Source organism: Rhinoderma darwinii, chromosome 1, assembly GCF_050947455.1.
Source record: "Rhinoderma darwinii isolate aRhiDar2 chromosome 1, aRhiDar2.hap1, whole genome shotgun sequence".
In the NCBI taxonomy this organism is placed as follows: domain Eukaryota; kingdom Metazoa; phylum Chordata; class Amphibia; order Anura; family Rhinodermatidae; genus Rhinoderma; species Rhinoderma darwinii.
In genome coordinates this window covers 363493392-363510565 of record NC_134687.1, presented here as the reverse complement: position 1 = coordinate 363510565, position 17174 = coordinate 363493392, and the positions used below count along the sequence as shown (strand labels likewise).

The 17174-nt window shown below is 40.3% G+C and overlaps 1 protein-coding gene across 1 annotated transcript in view; it reads right to left on the bottom strand.

Annotated features, from left to right (window-relative positions):
* Nucleotides 1-3422: 3422 nt before the first annotated feature.
* ERMP1 (endoplasmic reticulum metallopeptidase 1) overlaps nucleotides 3423-17174 on the bottom strand; it is a 95422-nt gene continuing 81670 nt past the window's right edge. The window contains exons 11-15 of the mRNA XM_075827345.1: nucleotides 12247-12399; nucleotides 11589-11788; nucleotides 11393-11508; nucleotides 10906-11069; nucleotides 3423-4619 (exon numbers count right to left, since the gene is read on the bottom strand). Coding sequence (XP_075683460.1) covers nucleotides 4455-4619; nucleotides 10906-11069; nucleotides 11393-11508; nucleotides 11589-11788; nucleotides 12247-12399 — 798 coding nt within the window. The 3' untranslated portion in view covers nucleotides 3423-4454. The remainder of the gene's footprint in view (nucleotides 4620-10905; nucleotides 11070-11392; nucleotides 11509-11588; nucleotides 11789-12246; nucleotides 12400-17174) is intronic.

Below are 17174 nucleotides of genomic sequence, written 5' to 3'. Positions count from 1 at the left end.
AATAAATTAAAATTAAAATTCTACCAATTTTGTTTTAATTCCTAATCTGAAAAGTAAAATTTCTCACTATACCACTAGATGAATACCTTGAGCGGTGTCGTTTTCTTAATTGGGTCACATCTTGTGAGTTTCCTCTATATTGGTACCTCATGGGCTCTGAAAACACAATATGATGCCTGAAAAATATTCCAGCAGAATCTGTGATCAAAAACCAAATGGTGCTCCCTCCTTTCTGACCCTTGCCATGTGCACATATAGCAGTTTACAGCCACATATGGGGTATTGCTGTAATCAAGAGAAAATGGGTAACAAATTGAGCAGTGCTCTTTCTCCTATTGCCCCTTGTATAAATGAAAAGTTTGGGGCTTAATCAACTTTTTATTGGAAAAAATGCAAATTTTCACTTTCACTGCCCAATGTTTATGACTTCTATGAAACATCTGTGGAGTCCAAATGCTCACTACACCCCTAAAACAAAATCCTCAATGGGTGTAGTTTCCAAAATGGGGTCACTTCTTGGGGGTTTCCACTGTACTAATACCTCAGGGGCTCTTCAAATGCAACATGGCGCCTGAAAACCATTTCAACCAAATCTGCGCTCCAAAATCCAAATGGTGCTCCTTCCCTTCTGAGCAGAAGTTTATGACCACATATGGGGTATTTCCGTAATCAGGAGAAATTGCTTTACAAATGTTGGGGTGCTTTTTCTCCCTTTTTCCTTGTAAAAATGTGAAAATTCTATGTTTTTTCAGAAAAAAAGTATATTTTCATCTTCACAGACTAATTTCAATAAATGCAGCGAAAAACCTGTGGGGTCAAAATGCTAACTATACCGCTAGAAAAATTCCTTGAGGAGTATAGTTTCCAAAATGGGGTCACTTTTGGGGGGTTTCCACTGTTTAGGTCCCTCCAGGGCATTGCAAACATAACACGGCACCGAAAACCATTCCAGTAAAATCAGCACTCCAAAATCCAAATGGCGTTCCTTCCCTTCTGAGCCCTGCTGTGGGTCCAAACAACAGTTTATGACCACATATGGGGTATTGCCGTAATCGGGAGAAATTGCTTTACAAATGTTGGGGTGCTTTTTGTCCTTTATTCCTTGCAAAAATTCGAAATTTCTACGTTTTTCAGAAAAAAAAGTATATTTTCATCTTCACAGACTAATTGCAATAAATGCAGCGAAAAACCTGTGGGGTCAAAATGCTAACTATACCACTAGAAAAATTCCTTGAGGGGTATAGTTTCCAAAATGGGGTCATTTTTGGGGGGTTTCCACTGTTTAGGTCCCTCCAGGGCATTGCAAACATAACACGGCACCGAAAACCATTCCAGTAAAATCAGCACTCCAAAATCCAAATGGCGTTCCTTCCCTTCTGAGCCCTGCTGTGGGTCCAAACAACAGTTTATTACCACATATTGGGTATTGCCGTAATCGGGAGACATTGCTTTACAAATGTTAGGGTGCTTTTTGTCCTTTATTCCTTGCAAAAATTCGAAATTTCTACGTTTTTCCAGAAAAAAAGTAGATTTTCATTTTCACAGACTAACTCCAATAAACATAGCAAAATACCTGTGGGGTCAAAATGCTAACTATACCCCTAGATAAATTCCCTGAGGGGTGTAGTTTAAAAAATAGGGTCACTTTTGGGTTTTCCACTGTTTTGACACCACAAGACCTTTTCAAACCTGACATAGTGCCTAAAATATATTCTAAAAAAAGCAGGCCCCAAAATCCACTAGGTGCTCCTTTGCTTCTGAGGCCTGTGTTTCAGTCCATTATCACACTAGGGCCACATGTGGGATATTTCTAAAAACTGCAGAATCTGGGCAATAAATATTGAGTTGCGTTTCTCAGGTAAAACCTTCTGTGGTACAGAAAAAAATGTATTACAAATGAATTTTGTAAAAAAAAATGAAATTTTCAAATTTCAGCTCTACTTTACTTCAATTCCTGTAAGACGCCTAAAGGGTTGAAACACTTTCTGAATGCTGTTTTGAATACTTTGAGGGGTGCAGTTTTCAAAATGGGGTGTTTTATGGGGGTTTCTAATATATAGGGCACTCAAAACCACTTCAGAACTGAACTGGCCCCTGTAAAAATAGCCTTTTGAAATTTTATTGAAAATTTGAGAAATTGCTGCTAAAGTTCTAAGCCTTGTAACGTCGTAGAAAAATAAAAGGATGTTAAAAAAACGATGCAAACATAAAGTAGACATATGGGAAATGTGAAATAGTAACTATTTTGTGTGGTATTACTATCTGTTTTACAAGCAGATAGATTTAAAATGTGAAAAATCATAATTTCTTCATATTTTCTCTAAATTTTGGTGTTTTTCACAAATAAGCAATAAATTTATCGACAAATTTTTTTCACTAACCTAAAGTACAATATGTCACGAGAAAACAATCTCAGAATCAATTGGATAGGTAAAAGCATTCCGGAGTTATTACCACATAAAGTGACACATGTCAGATTTGAAAAAATGGGTCTGGTCCTCAAGGCCAAAATGAGCTGGGTACTCAAGGGGTTAATAATGTGGAACGTCCTTCTTAAGTAGTTTTCCTTTGATTGGGCACACCTGGCAAACTAATTATCACAGGTGTCTGAGATTGATTACAATGATCCAAAGAGCCCTGAGGCTGGGTTCACACGACCAGTTTACGTCCGTACTGTACGGAACGTATTTTGGCCGGAAGACCCGCACCGAACACACAGCAGGGGGCCGGGCTCCTAGCATCATAGTGATGTACGACGCTAGGAGTCCCTGCCTCTGCGTGGAACTACTGTCCCGTACTGTAATCATGATTACAGTACGGGACAGTTGTCCTGCAGCGAGGCAGGGACTCCTAGCATCGTACATCACTATGATGCTAGGAACCCGGCTCCCTGCAGTGTGTTCGGTCCGGGTCTTCCGGCCGAAATACGTTCCATACATTACGGACGTAACATGGTCGTGTGAACCCAGCCTAAGACACAATACCATCCATGAGTTTAATTGAAAAACTAATAATTAAATGTTTGACACTTAAATCCAATGTGCATAATAATTTGGAACATGGTGTACAAGGTCCTGACGCCAAGCAGCGGCAGGATGTTATATGTGATGTAGGCATGCAGCACACAACGTTCAGCATATGGATATTGTTTGCTGCATCACAAATAAGGCCCTGACATTGCCCAGCATCAGAACCTTGTATGTTCCGGGGAAGCGGAGCGCTGAGGTGCGCAGACTTCCGCTATAATTTATGGTAGTTTCTGGTACAAACTCTAAGAAATCTGTTGGGCCGAGGGCGGCCCCGCCTATTTTTTTCTGAACAAGAGTGCCGTAAACAGTCTAAAAGTCACAATTTTTCACGCTAATTGCGGCTTTTAAGTCATCTGCGACTTTTATAAAGTTGATAAAATCAGAACATAGGGGGGAAGTTAACAAACCTTTTATTTCCATGAATTAGTAGATTTGTTAGAACAACATTTTAGGTGTCATGTAAATACTTGCATTACCCATAAAATAACAATTCTGGAGAATCTTTTTTTTTTAAACAAATGTGTTGTGGTGTTCCTCTGTTATTTCTCCTAGAAATATATTAATAAATGGTGGTTACTATTCCTTTTGTCAATAGGGTGTGAGTGCTGACATAGTCAGACTATGTAGACACCGATTGAACAGTGTTGGTGTGTATGGACACAGTCCATCGACAAGGGAAAGGGTCACTTTCAGTTGCCAACTAAAGCATATATTTCAAGGAGGAATAACAGAGGAATGGCAAAAGAAAATATGCTCCAGAATTGTAATTTCATGGTAAAAACAAAAGAAAAAGTATTTACTAAATCCCAAATATCAGGAAAGATGATAATCGTCTTGAATTGTGGCTGCAGTGTAATTCCTGTCAACATACAGCGAAGTACAAGGTCTCACGCAATTCTAGGGTGCTCCCTCCAGGACGGATTTGGAATCTTTATTATGAACAGATGAGTCTCTTTCAGGATATGCAAACTCCTACTTTCCATGTAAAAGAGCACATTTATAATGCAGCCTGTGAGACATTGCACATATACCATTAAGACTAGCTGTCCCAGAGTAAATGTGATAAAAACAGATCGTACAAGTAACATTCGTTTAGACCACATTGATGTTTTGTAAACAGGGATAATCCAGTGTGAAAAATTTTATAAGTCCATATAGAATGTTCTTCTTTGCATGATCGTAGTTCATAATACACAGCATATACAGGAATTTTTATTTTCCATGTCCCACTAGAAAATTCAGTGCAGTTTTCACGATCATGAACTCACCCATTTCCCTAAGCATCAGAGTACGCAATTGTAGTGGTCCATTTATCATTGAATTCGTACTGTTAATGCAATGCATTTCCCAGAATTCGTTCACCTTAACCTCGTTGCTATGGTACATGCACTTACAGCACTATGGGGATGCCGGCATAGAAAGACATCAATACACATACTGCTTATATGAACTGACCCAGCTGGATGGAAAGCTCCAGTCTGGGAACCTCCGCAGTAAAGAGTCAAGCTCAGGTGAGTGTTTATTCTCCCCAATGAAATAATGTGAAGCAGCTGCAATTGTGACTATTTCATCGAGGTGTCCATCTGAACCCTGTAAAAGAACAATCAAAGTCAGTGGCTGGGTGATATACACAGTAAGGGTCCATTCACACGTTGTGGTAAGAACCGCAGCAAAAAAACGCATGCATTTTACAGTGATTTGGTGCATTTTTCGATGTGGTAAGAAACACAAGCGCATCGAAAAATGCACTAAATCACGGTAAGGCTATGTTCACACGCTTAACAAAAGACGGCTGATAATAGGGAGCGGTTTTCAAGGGAACAGCAACTTGCATTTTTTGCGGCTTTTTTATGGATGTTTGTGGAGCTGTTTTTCTATTGAGTCAATGAAAATCAGCTCCAAAAACGGCTCAAGAAGTGACATGCACTTCTTTTTCCAAGTTTTATTTTTAGCGGGCCGTTTTTAAAAACAGCCGCGTAAAAAACACCCCGTTGGAACGGAACGCCGATTTTCCCATTATAATCAACGGGCAGGTGTTTGGAGTAGTTCAGCCCCTGCATTTTTAGCCGTTTTTCGGTGCGTTTACGGCCCGAAAAACGGCTGAAAATAGGCCGTGTGAACATAACCTAACAACGCGTGCGGTTTTTCAATGTGGTTCTAACCACACCACAGGCGAATGGACAATTAGGAACAAAAAAAAATACATTTATCGTACTAATTTATCACAAATATTAAAATCTCTAATATTTGTATTCAAGTCAACCATCTCCGGTCTTTGCGGATTTACTTATTTATTCTAAATCATTGACATCTCGGCACTCAGTTGGACGATTGTGCAGTTTTACTGCAGCCCTCTGCAGGTCAAACCTGTACCAAAAAGTCAATGGCATGTACTAGATTAATAAAACATTACTTAATAAATCCGAAAATAAACATAATTTATCCAATGGTAGAGAAGATCAAATTAAATTAAACTACCAACAAACAATGGTCAATGTAAAGCGGCTCTGATCCTTTAAAAAGGAATATAAAGAACAATCTTACCATCACATAGGGTAAGTGTTTTGTTGTTTAGGCTGGACTCCTGGTGGTCTCATATCGGTTTAGTAATAGGCAGATGTAACTGGCCCACATATACAATGCATTTGAAAAGTCTCTAGACCCTTTCACATTTTGTTATGATGAGGCCTTGTGCCAAAATAAAAAAACACTAGTTTTTCCCATGATTCTGCACTCAATACCCCATGATGACAAAATTAGAACAGAATTTAAAAATGAAAAATGTAAATTTCACATGGACATATATATTCAGACCCTTTGCTAGGACACATGGAATTTAGCGCTGGGGCAGATCATCTTTGAAATGTTTCTACACCTTGATTGGAGTCCACCTGTGGTAAATTCATTCGATTGGACAGGATTTGGAAAGACACAGCCCTGTCTATATAAGATCTCACAGCTGACAATAGATCGATCGTATAATATAGGGAAAGGTGGAAAAGTGTGTGGAAAAATTGCAATTTTTCCACACACTTTTCAACCTTCCTCTTCATCACCTGCCCAATATGATCCCTACAGTGAAGCATGGTGGCGGCAGCATCATGCTGTGGGGGTGTTTTTCAGCGGCTGGGTCAGGGAGACTGGTCAGGGTTGAGGGAAAGATGAATGGAGCAAAGTACAGGAGGTATTCCTAATGAAAACCTGATCCAGAGTGCTCTGGACCTCAGACTGGGCAGAAGGTTCACCTTCCAACGAGACAATGACCCTAAGCACACAGCCAAGACAACACAGGAGTGGCTTAGGGACAACTCTGTGAATGTCATTGAGTGGCTCAGCCAGAGCCCTGACTTGAACCCAATCAAACCTCTCCGGAGAGATCTGAAAATGTCTGTCCACCGACGGTCCCCATCCAACCTTACAGAGCTTAAAGGGGTTGTCCCAAGTGGACTCAAATTTTTTTTTTTATACATTCTAAGCAGGAAATGAATTTTAAAACATTTGGTGTTAAAATTTTTTACAAATTCATTTCCTAAGTGCCTTTTTTTTACACTTGATAACTCAGCAAGTGCTGGTTATCTTTTCTAAAAAGGGGCGTGAGCGGCTCAATGTCAATCAAGCCACTCCGCTCTGCAGTCTGCGCGCTCCCGATGTTGCTAGATACTGTAGTTCTAGCAGCATCGGGAGAATGTTCGTCTCAAGCGGGCATGGTAAGCCCGATTGAGACGAACTTACCGTGAATGTACTGTACACTACACTACACTACATTCACCCCGTTTCGGCAAGCCACTTTTCCCTCCCCCCCCCTCCCTGTCACTACATTTTTGTTTTTTGTACCCGCCGCATCGGTGCTGCATCAGCACCCGGCGAACAAGTAAAAATATATTTTAAAAAAAATAAACTCACCTAAGACGTTCTAACGGCGCTCTGAACGGTCCCGTCACTTGCCATCTTCCTTCTTCTTGGCGCCGCTCGCATTCATAGTAACAATGCGTTGTGGCGCAGATGACGTATTCATATCAGGCCCACGTGATTACGTCACCTGCGCCCATCGCTCTGTTATTGTGAATGGGAGAAGAAAAGTGACGGGACCGTTCAGCTCTTCGTGGGAACGTCTTAGGTGAGTTTATTTTTGTATGTATGTATGTATGTATGTATGTATGTTTGTTTGCATTTATGTATGTTTGCATTTATGTATGTTTGCATGTATGTATGTTTGCTTGTATGTATGTTTGCTTGTATGTATGTTTGCTTGTATGTATGTTGTCATGTTTGTATGTGTATATGTGCATGTATGTGTATATGTGCATGTATGTTTGCATGCATGTATGTATGTTTTCTTGTATGTATGTGCATGTATGTATGTGCATGTATGTGTATATGTGCATGTATGTGTATATGTGCATGTATGTGTATATGTGCATGTATGTGTATATGTGCATGTATGTGTATATGTGCATGTATGTGTATATGTGCATGTATGTGTATATGTGCATGTATGTGTATATGTGCATGTATGTTTGCATGTATGTATGTTTGCATGTATGTATGTTTGCTTGTATGTATGTTTGCTTGTATGTATGTATGTATGTATGTTTGCTTGTATGTATGTTTGCTTGTATGTATGCTTGCATGTATGTATGTTTGCTTGCATGTATGTTTGCTTGCATGTATGTATGTTTGCTTGCATGTATGTTTGCTTGCATGTATGTTTGCTTGCATGTATGTTTGCTTGCATGTATGTTTGCTTGCATGTATGTTTGCTTGCATGTATGTTTGCTTGCATGTATGTTTGCTTGCTTGCATGTATGCTTGCTTGCATGTATGTATGTTTACTTGTATGTATGTATGTTTGCTTGTATGTATGTATGTTTGCTTGTATGTATGTATGTCTGCTTGTATGTATGTTGTCATGTTTGTATGTGTATATGTGCATGTATGTTTGCATGTATGTATGTATGTATGTATGTATGTTTGTATAAATCTCTGTATGGCCATGTATGATACTGTCTGCTGGCTCCCTGTATCTCAGCCAACTTTGCCGCAGGCTTCTATACATGGTATAACAGTCAGTATCACACATGAAAGTGAAACTAAGCCTACGACATGTTTGATTTCATTTTTTTTAAATATATTTTTGATTTTTTACAGGTTTGGTGTTTGGACTACGTCGGTTTCGAGGACTACTTAGATGACGCTTTTTTTTTCATCAATAAAATGGTTAATGAGGGTTGTGTTGGGGGTGCTTTATTTCAATAAAATATTTTATCTATATCTTTGTCTTTTCTTTTCAAGTTTTATTACTATCACTTTAGTCATGGCCGCTGTCTGAGTGACAAGGTCCATTACTAAGGGGAGACTTAGTGTTAGCCGGTACAGAGGCTAACACTAAACACCATTATTACCCGGTACCCACCACCACCAGGGGTGCCGGGAAGAGCTGGGTACGATCCAGTACCCGACCATCTGTAGTGATGGTCGGGCTCTGGGGTGGCCGCAGGCTGGTATTATGAGGCTGGGAAGGGACAAAAACAGTGGACCTTCCCACCCTTGTAATGCTAGGCTGCTGCTGCGGTGTTGTATCTGGCTGGTTATAAAAATGGGGGGGACCCCACGTCATTTTTTTAAATTATTTTTATTAAAAAGACATGGGGTTCCACCCAATTTATCATAACCAGCCACAAACAGTGTTATTAGCCTGGGAATGTACTAAACCAGTGGCCCCTCCCACCCGTGTAATTCCAGGCTGCTGCGGCCTTGTACATGGCTTGTTATTAAAAATGTGGGGGACCCAATGTCTATTGTTAATTTTTTTTTTTTTTTAAAACGACGTGGGGGTCCCCCACATTTTTATAACCAGCCCGATACAACACAGCAGCAGCAGCCTAGCATTACAAGGGTGGGAAGGTCCACTGTTTTTGGCCCTTCCCAGCCTCATAATACCAGCCTACGGCCGCCCCAGTACCCGACCATCACAACAGATGGTCGGGTACTGGATCGTACCAAGCTCTTCCCGGCACCCCTGGTGGTGGTGGGTACCGGGGTAATAATGGGTGGTTAGTGCTAGCCTCTGCACCGGCTAACACTAAGTACCGCCTTAATAATGGACGCTGTCAATCAGCCAACTACCATTATCTAGGCACTAATAAAGTTTGAAAAAAAAACAGACAATTTTTTTTTATTGAAATAAGAAATCCCCAACAAAACCCTCGTTAACCATTTTATTAACATTTTCAAAAAACGTAGATCTACGCAGTAGTCCAACGTATCGAAGACGTAGTCCAATTGGTACATCAAAATCTGCAACATTAAAAAAAAGTTAGCAATGTGAACAATACGGATACTTATACTCACCTACACACACACAAACAACCACACACAAACATATACAAAAACACATAAACACACACCCATTACACAAACACACCCATATACACACACACACATACACACAAACATATACAAACACCCATATATACACAAACACACACACACATACACAAACACACACACACTTATACACAAACACACACACACAAAACACCAAAAAAACACACACACATATACACACAAACATATGTACACAAACACACCCATATGTACACAAACACACCCATATATACACAAACACACACAAATCCACACATATACAAAAACACACACATACACAAACATATACACACAAATACACCCACATATACACAAACACACCCATATATACACAGACACACACACTTACCTTTAGCGGAGCGCAGACTTCCCGCGACGGGTGCCTTCCACTGCATCTCCTGCGCCGAGATGCGCGTTCATGAGTAAATGACATCCTCGGCTCGGGACGCAGAGGATGTCATTACGCATGCGCGGCCACCGCTAAAGGTAAATAGCGGTGGCCGGGAACCTAGGCAACGAGCAGAATACAAAGAGGGACCGACCGCAACTTCAATCAACGATATCAAGAAAACGACATCGCTGGACGACGGACAGGTAATTAGAATTCTTCTTATTTTTACATGGGGGAGCTTTATAGCTCCATTTATCAACTTGGGACAACCCCTTTAAGAGGATCTGCAGAGAAGAATGGCAGAAAATCCCTATATACAGGTGTGCAAACCTTGTGGCATTATACCCGAGAAGACTGGAGGCTTCAACGAAGTACTGAGTAAAGGGTCTGAATACTTCTGTCAATGCAATATTTTAGTTTTTCCTTTTCAATAAATTAGCCAAGATTACGAACATTCTGTTTTCACTTTGTCATTATGGGGTATTGAGTGCAGAATGACGGGGAAATGCTTGTATTTTTTTATTTTCGCACAAGGCCTCAACATTACATTTTTTCAAATTTTGTTAAGGGTCTGAAGACTTTCCGAATGCATTGTATATCTGTCCTAATGAGTCCTTACGGAATACCTAGAAGTTCCTAGGTAAGCCGCCTTGAAATGGGCAACCCTATACAGGGTAATTTTGGATCCTTTAGGGGAGTATGTACAGATGGTTAGTAAAGAGAAGCCACAAATATTAGCTAGGCTTGCTATCATATCGAAGCAAGTACCTGCTGCACCACCTCACGTATGGTTTGTGGCTTCTCTTTGCTTTGAAGGATTTGCAATGTTTATAGGGGTGCCAAATACACATAGCTGACTGGTTTAGCTGTGAATGGAGTAGTAGATATGACATTAATTTAATTTATCTTGTTCTGATCTGCATTTAATAAAAAAATGACTCTACAAAGTGAGAGTTTATACATTGGAATACTACAGCTATATGTGAAAGCTGCATATTAAGCCTAGACATTAGGATTGCATTCGGTCAGGGGTTTGCAGGAAAACCTTTCCTAAAGATGGATTTCTATAACAGAAACAGAACAGACCCATCTGCCTACCTTAACTTCAATCCAGAATTTCCATGCAGGAGCTTGCAGGCCATGAGAATAATATATAAAATGTTCCCCACCACTGCCGGATACAGGTATTCCGTCACCCAAGGACAAGCTGGACAGCACGCAAGTTTCATGTGGACGGATATACACGGTTATATGACTGGGTCCTGCCATGTGGGGAAACAATGCAGAGTTTATCCATGTCCCTTATTTTTTATATCCAAAATAAATATTTCCGTAAAGAATTCACTACATCATACTCTATGTATACTAGGATACAAGTGTAAAAAGTTTATATTCAAAATAAATTCCTGAAGATTGATTGTACCTTATGAAATAACAGGATACTTTCTAACAGAACAAAAAGCAGCAGTAAATTGTGTTTACAATTCAGTTCGATTTTATTTTTAGATTGATTTCTAAGATTTCTTCTAAATTGTTATCATTTCTTGAAAATAGTTATGATTTCTAAATGCAGCAAGATACTCACCTTTAACTTTAAAGTTCAGGCGTGTAACACCCCAGGGCATCTCTTCTCTGGATTCCAGTTTAAAATCCATATCCACCGAGACTGGAGGAGGAGGAGCAGGAATGTACCAATTTTTTCTGTTGATGAGGAAGGAAAAAAAAGTTTAAGTGGATCTATTAGAAGGGTCACTTTTCTTTTAAACAAAAAAAATACTAACCTGATTAAGAGGTGCACAGGGAAATACCAAGGGAACCCGCAGAATGGACCATCACCACATGGGGCTCTTACTGTATCATTTAATTCAGGAACATGAGGTGTGATATGTGATATTCCATTGTAATCAAAGCCATTTACCCATATCCCAGAATCTCGCTTTACCACATCTCCATTTAAGTTGTGGAACATTCGGGTTGTGTGCTGAAGCAGTAGAGAGAAAAAACATTGAGAGAGATTCTAAACGCACAAATAATATACTTAAAGGTTTTAAAACAACTTCCCCAATCTCATCCAGGTAGAGTATGTTAGAAGATCACATCCGTGGGGGTCTGGATGCTGGAACCCTATTCCAATGGCACTTTGGTTTTCATATCGCCTTATTACGCACGTTGATCAATGGCTTTACTGAATATGATGGAGAGTAATGGCTTGAGATTATAGACCCTTGGTTCCAGGCATCAATAGTAGGGCCAAGCTCAAAGACCTCCACTGATGTAATCTTCTAACATATTGAAACGTCAGCAGATGTTCTAAATTGGAAAATAAGTTCTTGGCAATATATTAAAGTTCTCCAGACAAGTCTTTGCACATAGTCGAATGGAATATAATTTGAGTAGCTCTCGAATAGCAGAGCATGTACAATGTATGATGTATATTACCTGTAGGAAAATTCTCTTTGGCTTTGGGCTGTCTATATTGGCACTGTAGGGGAAGAACACCCCAGAACACACAAGGATAAATGTCACACCAGACACAACAGCCAACAACAGAATTATTCTTTTGGTGCTCTTGACTAGGTAAACAAACTTGACCTAAAAAAACCAAAAACAAACAAAAGGTAAAATATGAAAATCACAAATTTAACAACAACATCAGTATACACTGATCAACCATAACATTAACCCCTTGGTGACATATCTCGTACGATTACGTTGCTGTCGCCAAGGTCTTAAGGCAAAGCAACGTAATAGTACGCGATGATGGTGCGGGCTCAGAAGCAGAGACCGCACCATCTCCAGCGGGTGTCGGCTGTATATTGCAGCTGACACCCTGCTACATGGCCAGGACCGGAGCTAGTCTCCGATCCGGACGATTAACCCCTAAAATGCAGCGCTCAGATCGGAACCCAGCGATGTAAGAGAGAGGTTCCGATGACTGCTCCGGCAGTCCTGAGGCCTAAGAATGGCCTCCTGTCTGCAAAGTACGGAAGCCTGTTCGGTCCCGCTCGGAGGCGGGGTCTAAAAGGCTTCCGTCCTCAGAAAAAAAATGGCGCAGGCTCAGAAGCCGAGCCTGCGACATCAGCTGTATGTTACAGCTGAAACCGTGCTGTAATGGCAGGGAACGGAGCTAGCTCCGATCCCTGCCATTAACCCCTTAGATGCCGCGATCATCTTAGTGGCATCTTAGTGGTTTTTAGCCGATCAGCATCGCTGCGATGTGCAGCGTTGCCAATCGTTGCTATGGCATCCAGAGGCCTAACAACGGCCTCCTGGTCTGCCATGTATGGAAGCCAATTAGGCACCGGCCGGAGGCACGGTCTAATAGGCTTGCTGTCAGTGAATAATGGACAGCTCTAATGCATTGCACTACGTGGGTAGTGCAATGTATTAGGCCCTGTTCACACAGGTTTTTTTATGCGTTTGACGCGGAAACCACGTCCGAAAACGCCTCCCATTGATTTCAATCGGAGGCGGTTTTTACGCGAGAGCGGTAAAACCTACATGACCTATGTTAGTCTACGCTTGCCACAAAAAATGTAAGAAAAAGTGATCCAAAAGAAAAAACAAAAAAAACGCATGTACCTCAAAATGGTACCAATGAAATCTAGATTGTCCCCCAACAAATAAGCACTCACACAGCTCCGGTGGAGAAAAAAATAAAGTTCTGGCTCTCGGAATACGGCGATGTAAAATGTGCAGAGTGTTCCAAAAGCAGATACGATTGGGCACCAATTATCAGTGCGACACAGGCCACATATCTATTAATTACTAACCAGATTATAATACCCTCTTATGATGCCCTGATGTACTCCGCACAGCTTACATGTACCCCCACATTATAAACTGAAATACCAGGAATACCACAAACAGAAAAACTACCAAGCAAAATCTGCGCTTCAAAAGCCAGATGGCGCTTCCTCCCTTGTGAACCCTACAGCTTGCCCAAACAGCAGTTTACATCCACATATATGGCATCGCCATACTTGGGAGAATCCGCTTAACATATTATGGGGTATTTGTCTTCAGTGGCACAACATATTGTGCAATAAAATGGCATATCATCAGAAAATTGTAAGTTTTACTTTGCACCATCCACTATGCATGAATTTCTAATGAAAAAACACGTTGGGTCAAAATGCTCACTACACTCCTTAATATGCCCTACTTTAGTAGTTTCCAAGATCGGGGTCACTACTTGTTTGTTTTTACTATTTGACCTCAGAGCCCTGCAATTGTGGGTCAATGCTGTAAAAATCACCAAAATAGGCCTCAAATGCGCATATTGCTCTTCACTTTTGAGCCCTGTCATATGTCCAGGCAAATGATAAATGCCTTGAGGGGGTGTAGTTTCGAAAATGGGGTCACTTCTTGTGGGCTTCCACTGTACTCTGGTACCTCAGGGTTTTGCAAATGCGACATGGCGCCCAAAAATTAAATACGCAAAATCTGCATGCCAAATAGCACTCCTGCCTTTGAGCCCTGCTGTGTGTCCAAACAGCAGTTTATGACCACATGTGGGGTATTGCCGTACTCGGGAGAAATAGCTTTACGAATGCTGGGTGCTTTTTCTCCTTTATCCCTTGTAACAATTTTAAAAAATGCAACATTTTAGTGTAAAAAAATTTTGATATTCATTTTCATGGCCTAAATCCACCAAGTTCAGCAAAAAAAACATGGGGTCTAAATGCTCACTATACCACTCGATAAATTCCTTGAGGGCTTTAGTTTACAAAATGGGGTCACTTTTGGGTGGTTTCCACTGTTTTGGTCCCTCAGGGGCTTTGCAAATGTGACAGGACACCCAAAAATGATTCCAGCAAAACTTGAGCTTCAAAAGCCAAATGGTGCTCCTTCCCTTCTGAACCCTGCCTTGAGTCCAAAAAGCAGTTTATTGCCACATATGGGATATTGCCGTAATCTGGAAAAATTGGTTTTCAAATGTTTGGAGCATTTTCTCATTTACGCCTTGTAAAAATTGAAAATATTCACGTTTTATTAAAAAAAAAAAAAAAATTACAAAAATGTTTTTTTAATTTTACAGCATAATTACACTAAATTCTGCAAAAAAAACCTGAGGGGTCAAAATGCTCATTGTGCCCCTCAAATTCCTTCAGGGTTGTAGTTTCCCAAATGGGGGGTTTCCACTAATTTGGTCCCGCAGGGGCTTTGCAAATGTGGCACGGCGCCGCAAACCACTCCAGCAAAATTTGTGCTCCAAAAGCCAAATAATGCTCCTTTCCTTCTAAGCCATGCCGTGGGTACGAACAGCAATTTCTGTCCACATATGGGGTATTGCCGTGCTCAGGAGAAATTGCTTTGCAAATATTGGGGTGCTTTTTCTCATTTAGCCCTTGTGAAAACGAAAAAAATCTAAGCTAAAACTACATTTTTGGGGAAAAAATTTAGATTTTTATTTTCAAAGCCTATTTCCAATTAATTCTGCAAAAAATCTGTGGGGGGGGGGGGGGGTCAAAATGCTCACTATACCCCTAGATAAATTCCATAAAGAGTGTAGTTTCCAAAATGGTGTGACTTTTGGGGGGTTTCCACTGTTTTTGTCCCTCAGGGGCTTTGCAAATGCGACATGGCACCGATATGCTCATGACACACGGACCTTTTGCGCGTGCAAAATGCAGCGTTTTTTGCGCGAGCAAAACGGACATGTCCGTGTGAATAAGGCCTAAGGGTATGTTCACACGCACTGTTTCCAGATGTAATTCGGGCATTTTACGCCTCGAATTACGCCTGAAAAAACTGCTCCATTACGCCTACAAACATCTGCCCATTGCTTTCAATGGGTTTTATGATATTCTGTTCCCACGAGGTGTAATGTTACGCATCGCTCTCAAAAGACGGCGCGTAAAAAGACGCCCGCGTCAAAGAAGTGCAGGTCACTTCTTGGGACGTTTTTGGAGCCATTTTTCATTGACTCCATTGAAAAACAGCTCCAATAAGGTGCGAAAAACGTGAGTTGTTAAAAAAAAGTCTGAAAATCAGGAGCTGTTTTCAGGCGAAAACCAGCTCCGTAATTTCCATTAATTTCAGACGTATTTTGCTACTGCGTGTGAACATGGACCCCACTGTGGGTCCAAACAGCAGTTTATTACCACATATGGCATATTTACGTAAATCGGGAGAAATTGTTTTACATATGTTGGGGTGCTTTTTCTCCTTTATTCCTTGTAAAAATTAAAAATGTCTACTTTTTTCAGAAGAAAAGTATATTTTTACCTTTACAGACTAATTCCAATGAATTCAGCAAAACAACTGTGGAGTCAAAATGCTAACTTTACCCCTAGGAAAAACTCCAAAATAGGGTCACTTTTGGGGGGTTTCCACTGTTTTGGTCCCTCCAGTGCATTGCAAACGTGACACGGCACTAAAAACTATTCCAGCAAAATCAGAAATCCAAATGGTGCTCCTTCTCTTCTGAGCCCAGCTGTGGGTCCAAACAGCAGTTTATTACCACATATGGGGTATTGCTATAAATCGGGAGAAATTCCTTTACATATGTTAGGGTGTTTTTTCTCCTTTATTCCTTGTAAAATGTAAAAAAAAATTACATTTTTTTCAGAAAAAAAAAAGTAGATCTCTATCTTCACATACAAATTCAAATAAATTTAGCAAAAAAACAGTGGTATCAAAATGCTAACTATACCCCTAGATAAATTCCTTGAGAGGTGTAGTTTGCAAAATGGCGTAACTTTTGGGGGTCTTTATGGTTTTGGCACCACCAGACCTCTTCAAACCTGACATGATGCCTAAAATCTATTCAAAAAAAAAAAAAAGAGGCCCCAAAACCCACTAGGTGCTCCTTTGCTTCGGAGGCCTGTGTTTCTGTCCAGTAGCACACTAGGACCACATGTGAGATATTTTGTAAAAACTAGAATCTGGGCAATAAATATTGAGTTGCGTTTCTCGGGTAAAACCTTCTGTGGTACAGAAAAAAAAATGTATTACAAATGAATTTTGGCAAAAAAAAAAAAATGAAATTTGTAAATTTCACCTCTACTTTGCTTTAATTCCTGTGAAACACCTAAAGGGTTAAGACACTTTCTTAATGTTTAATACTTTGAGGGGTGCAGTTTTTAAAATGGGGTGAGTTATGGGGACTTTCTAATATCTAAGGCCCTCAAAGCCACTTCAGAACTGAACTGGTCCCTAAAAAATAGCCTTTTGAAATTTTCCTGAAGATGTGAGAAAATTTCTTCTAAAGTTCTAAGCCTTGTAACATCCTAGAAAAATAAGAACACGTTCAAAAAATGATGCAAACAGTGTAGACATATGAGGAATGTTAACTAGTAACTATTTTGTGTGGTATTACTATCTGTCTTACAAGCAGATACATTTAAATTTAGAAAAGTGCT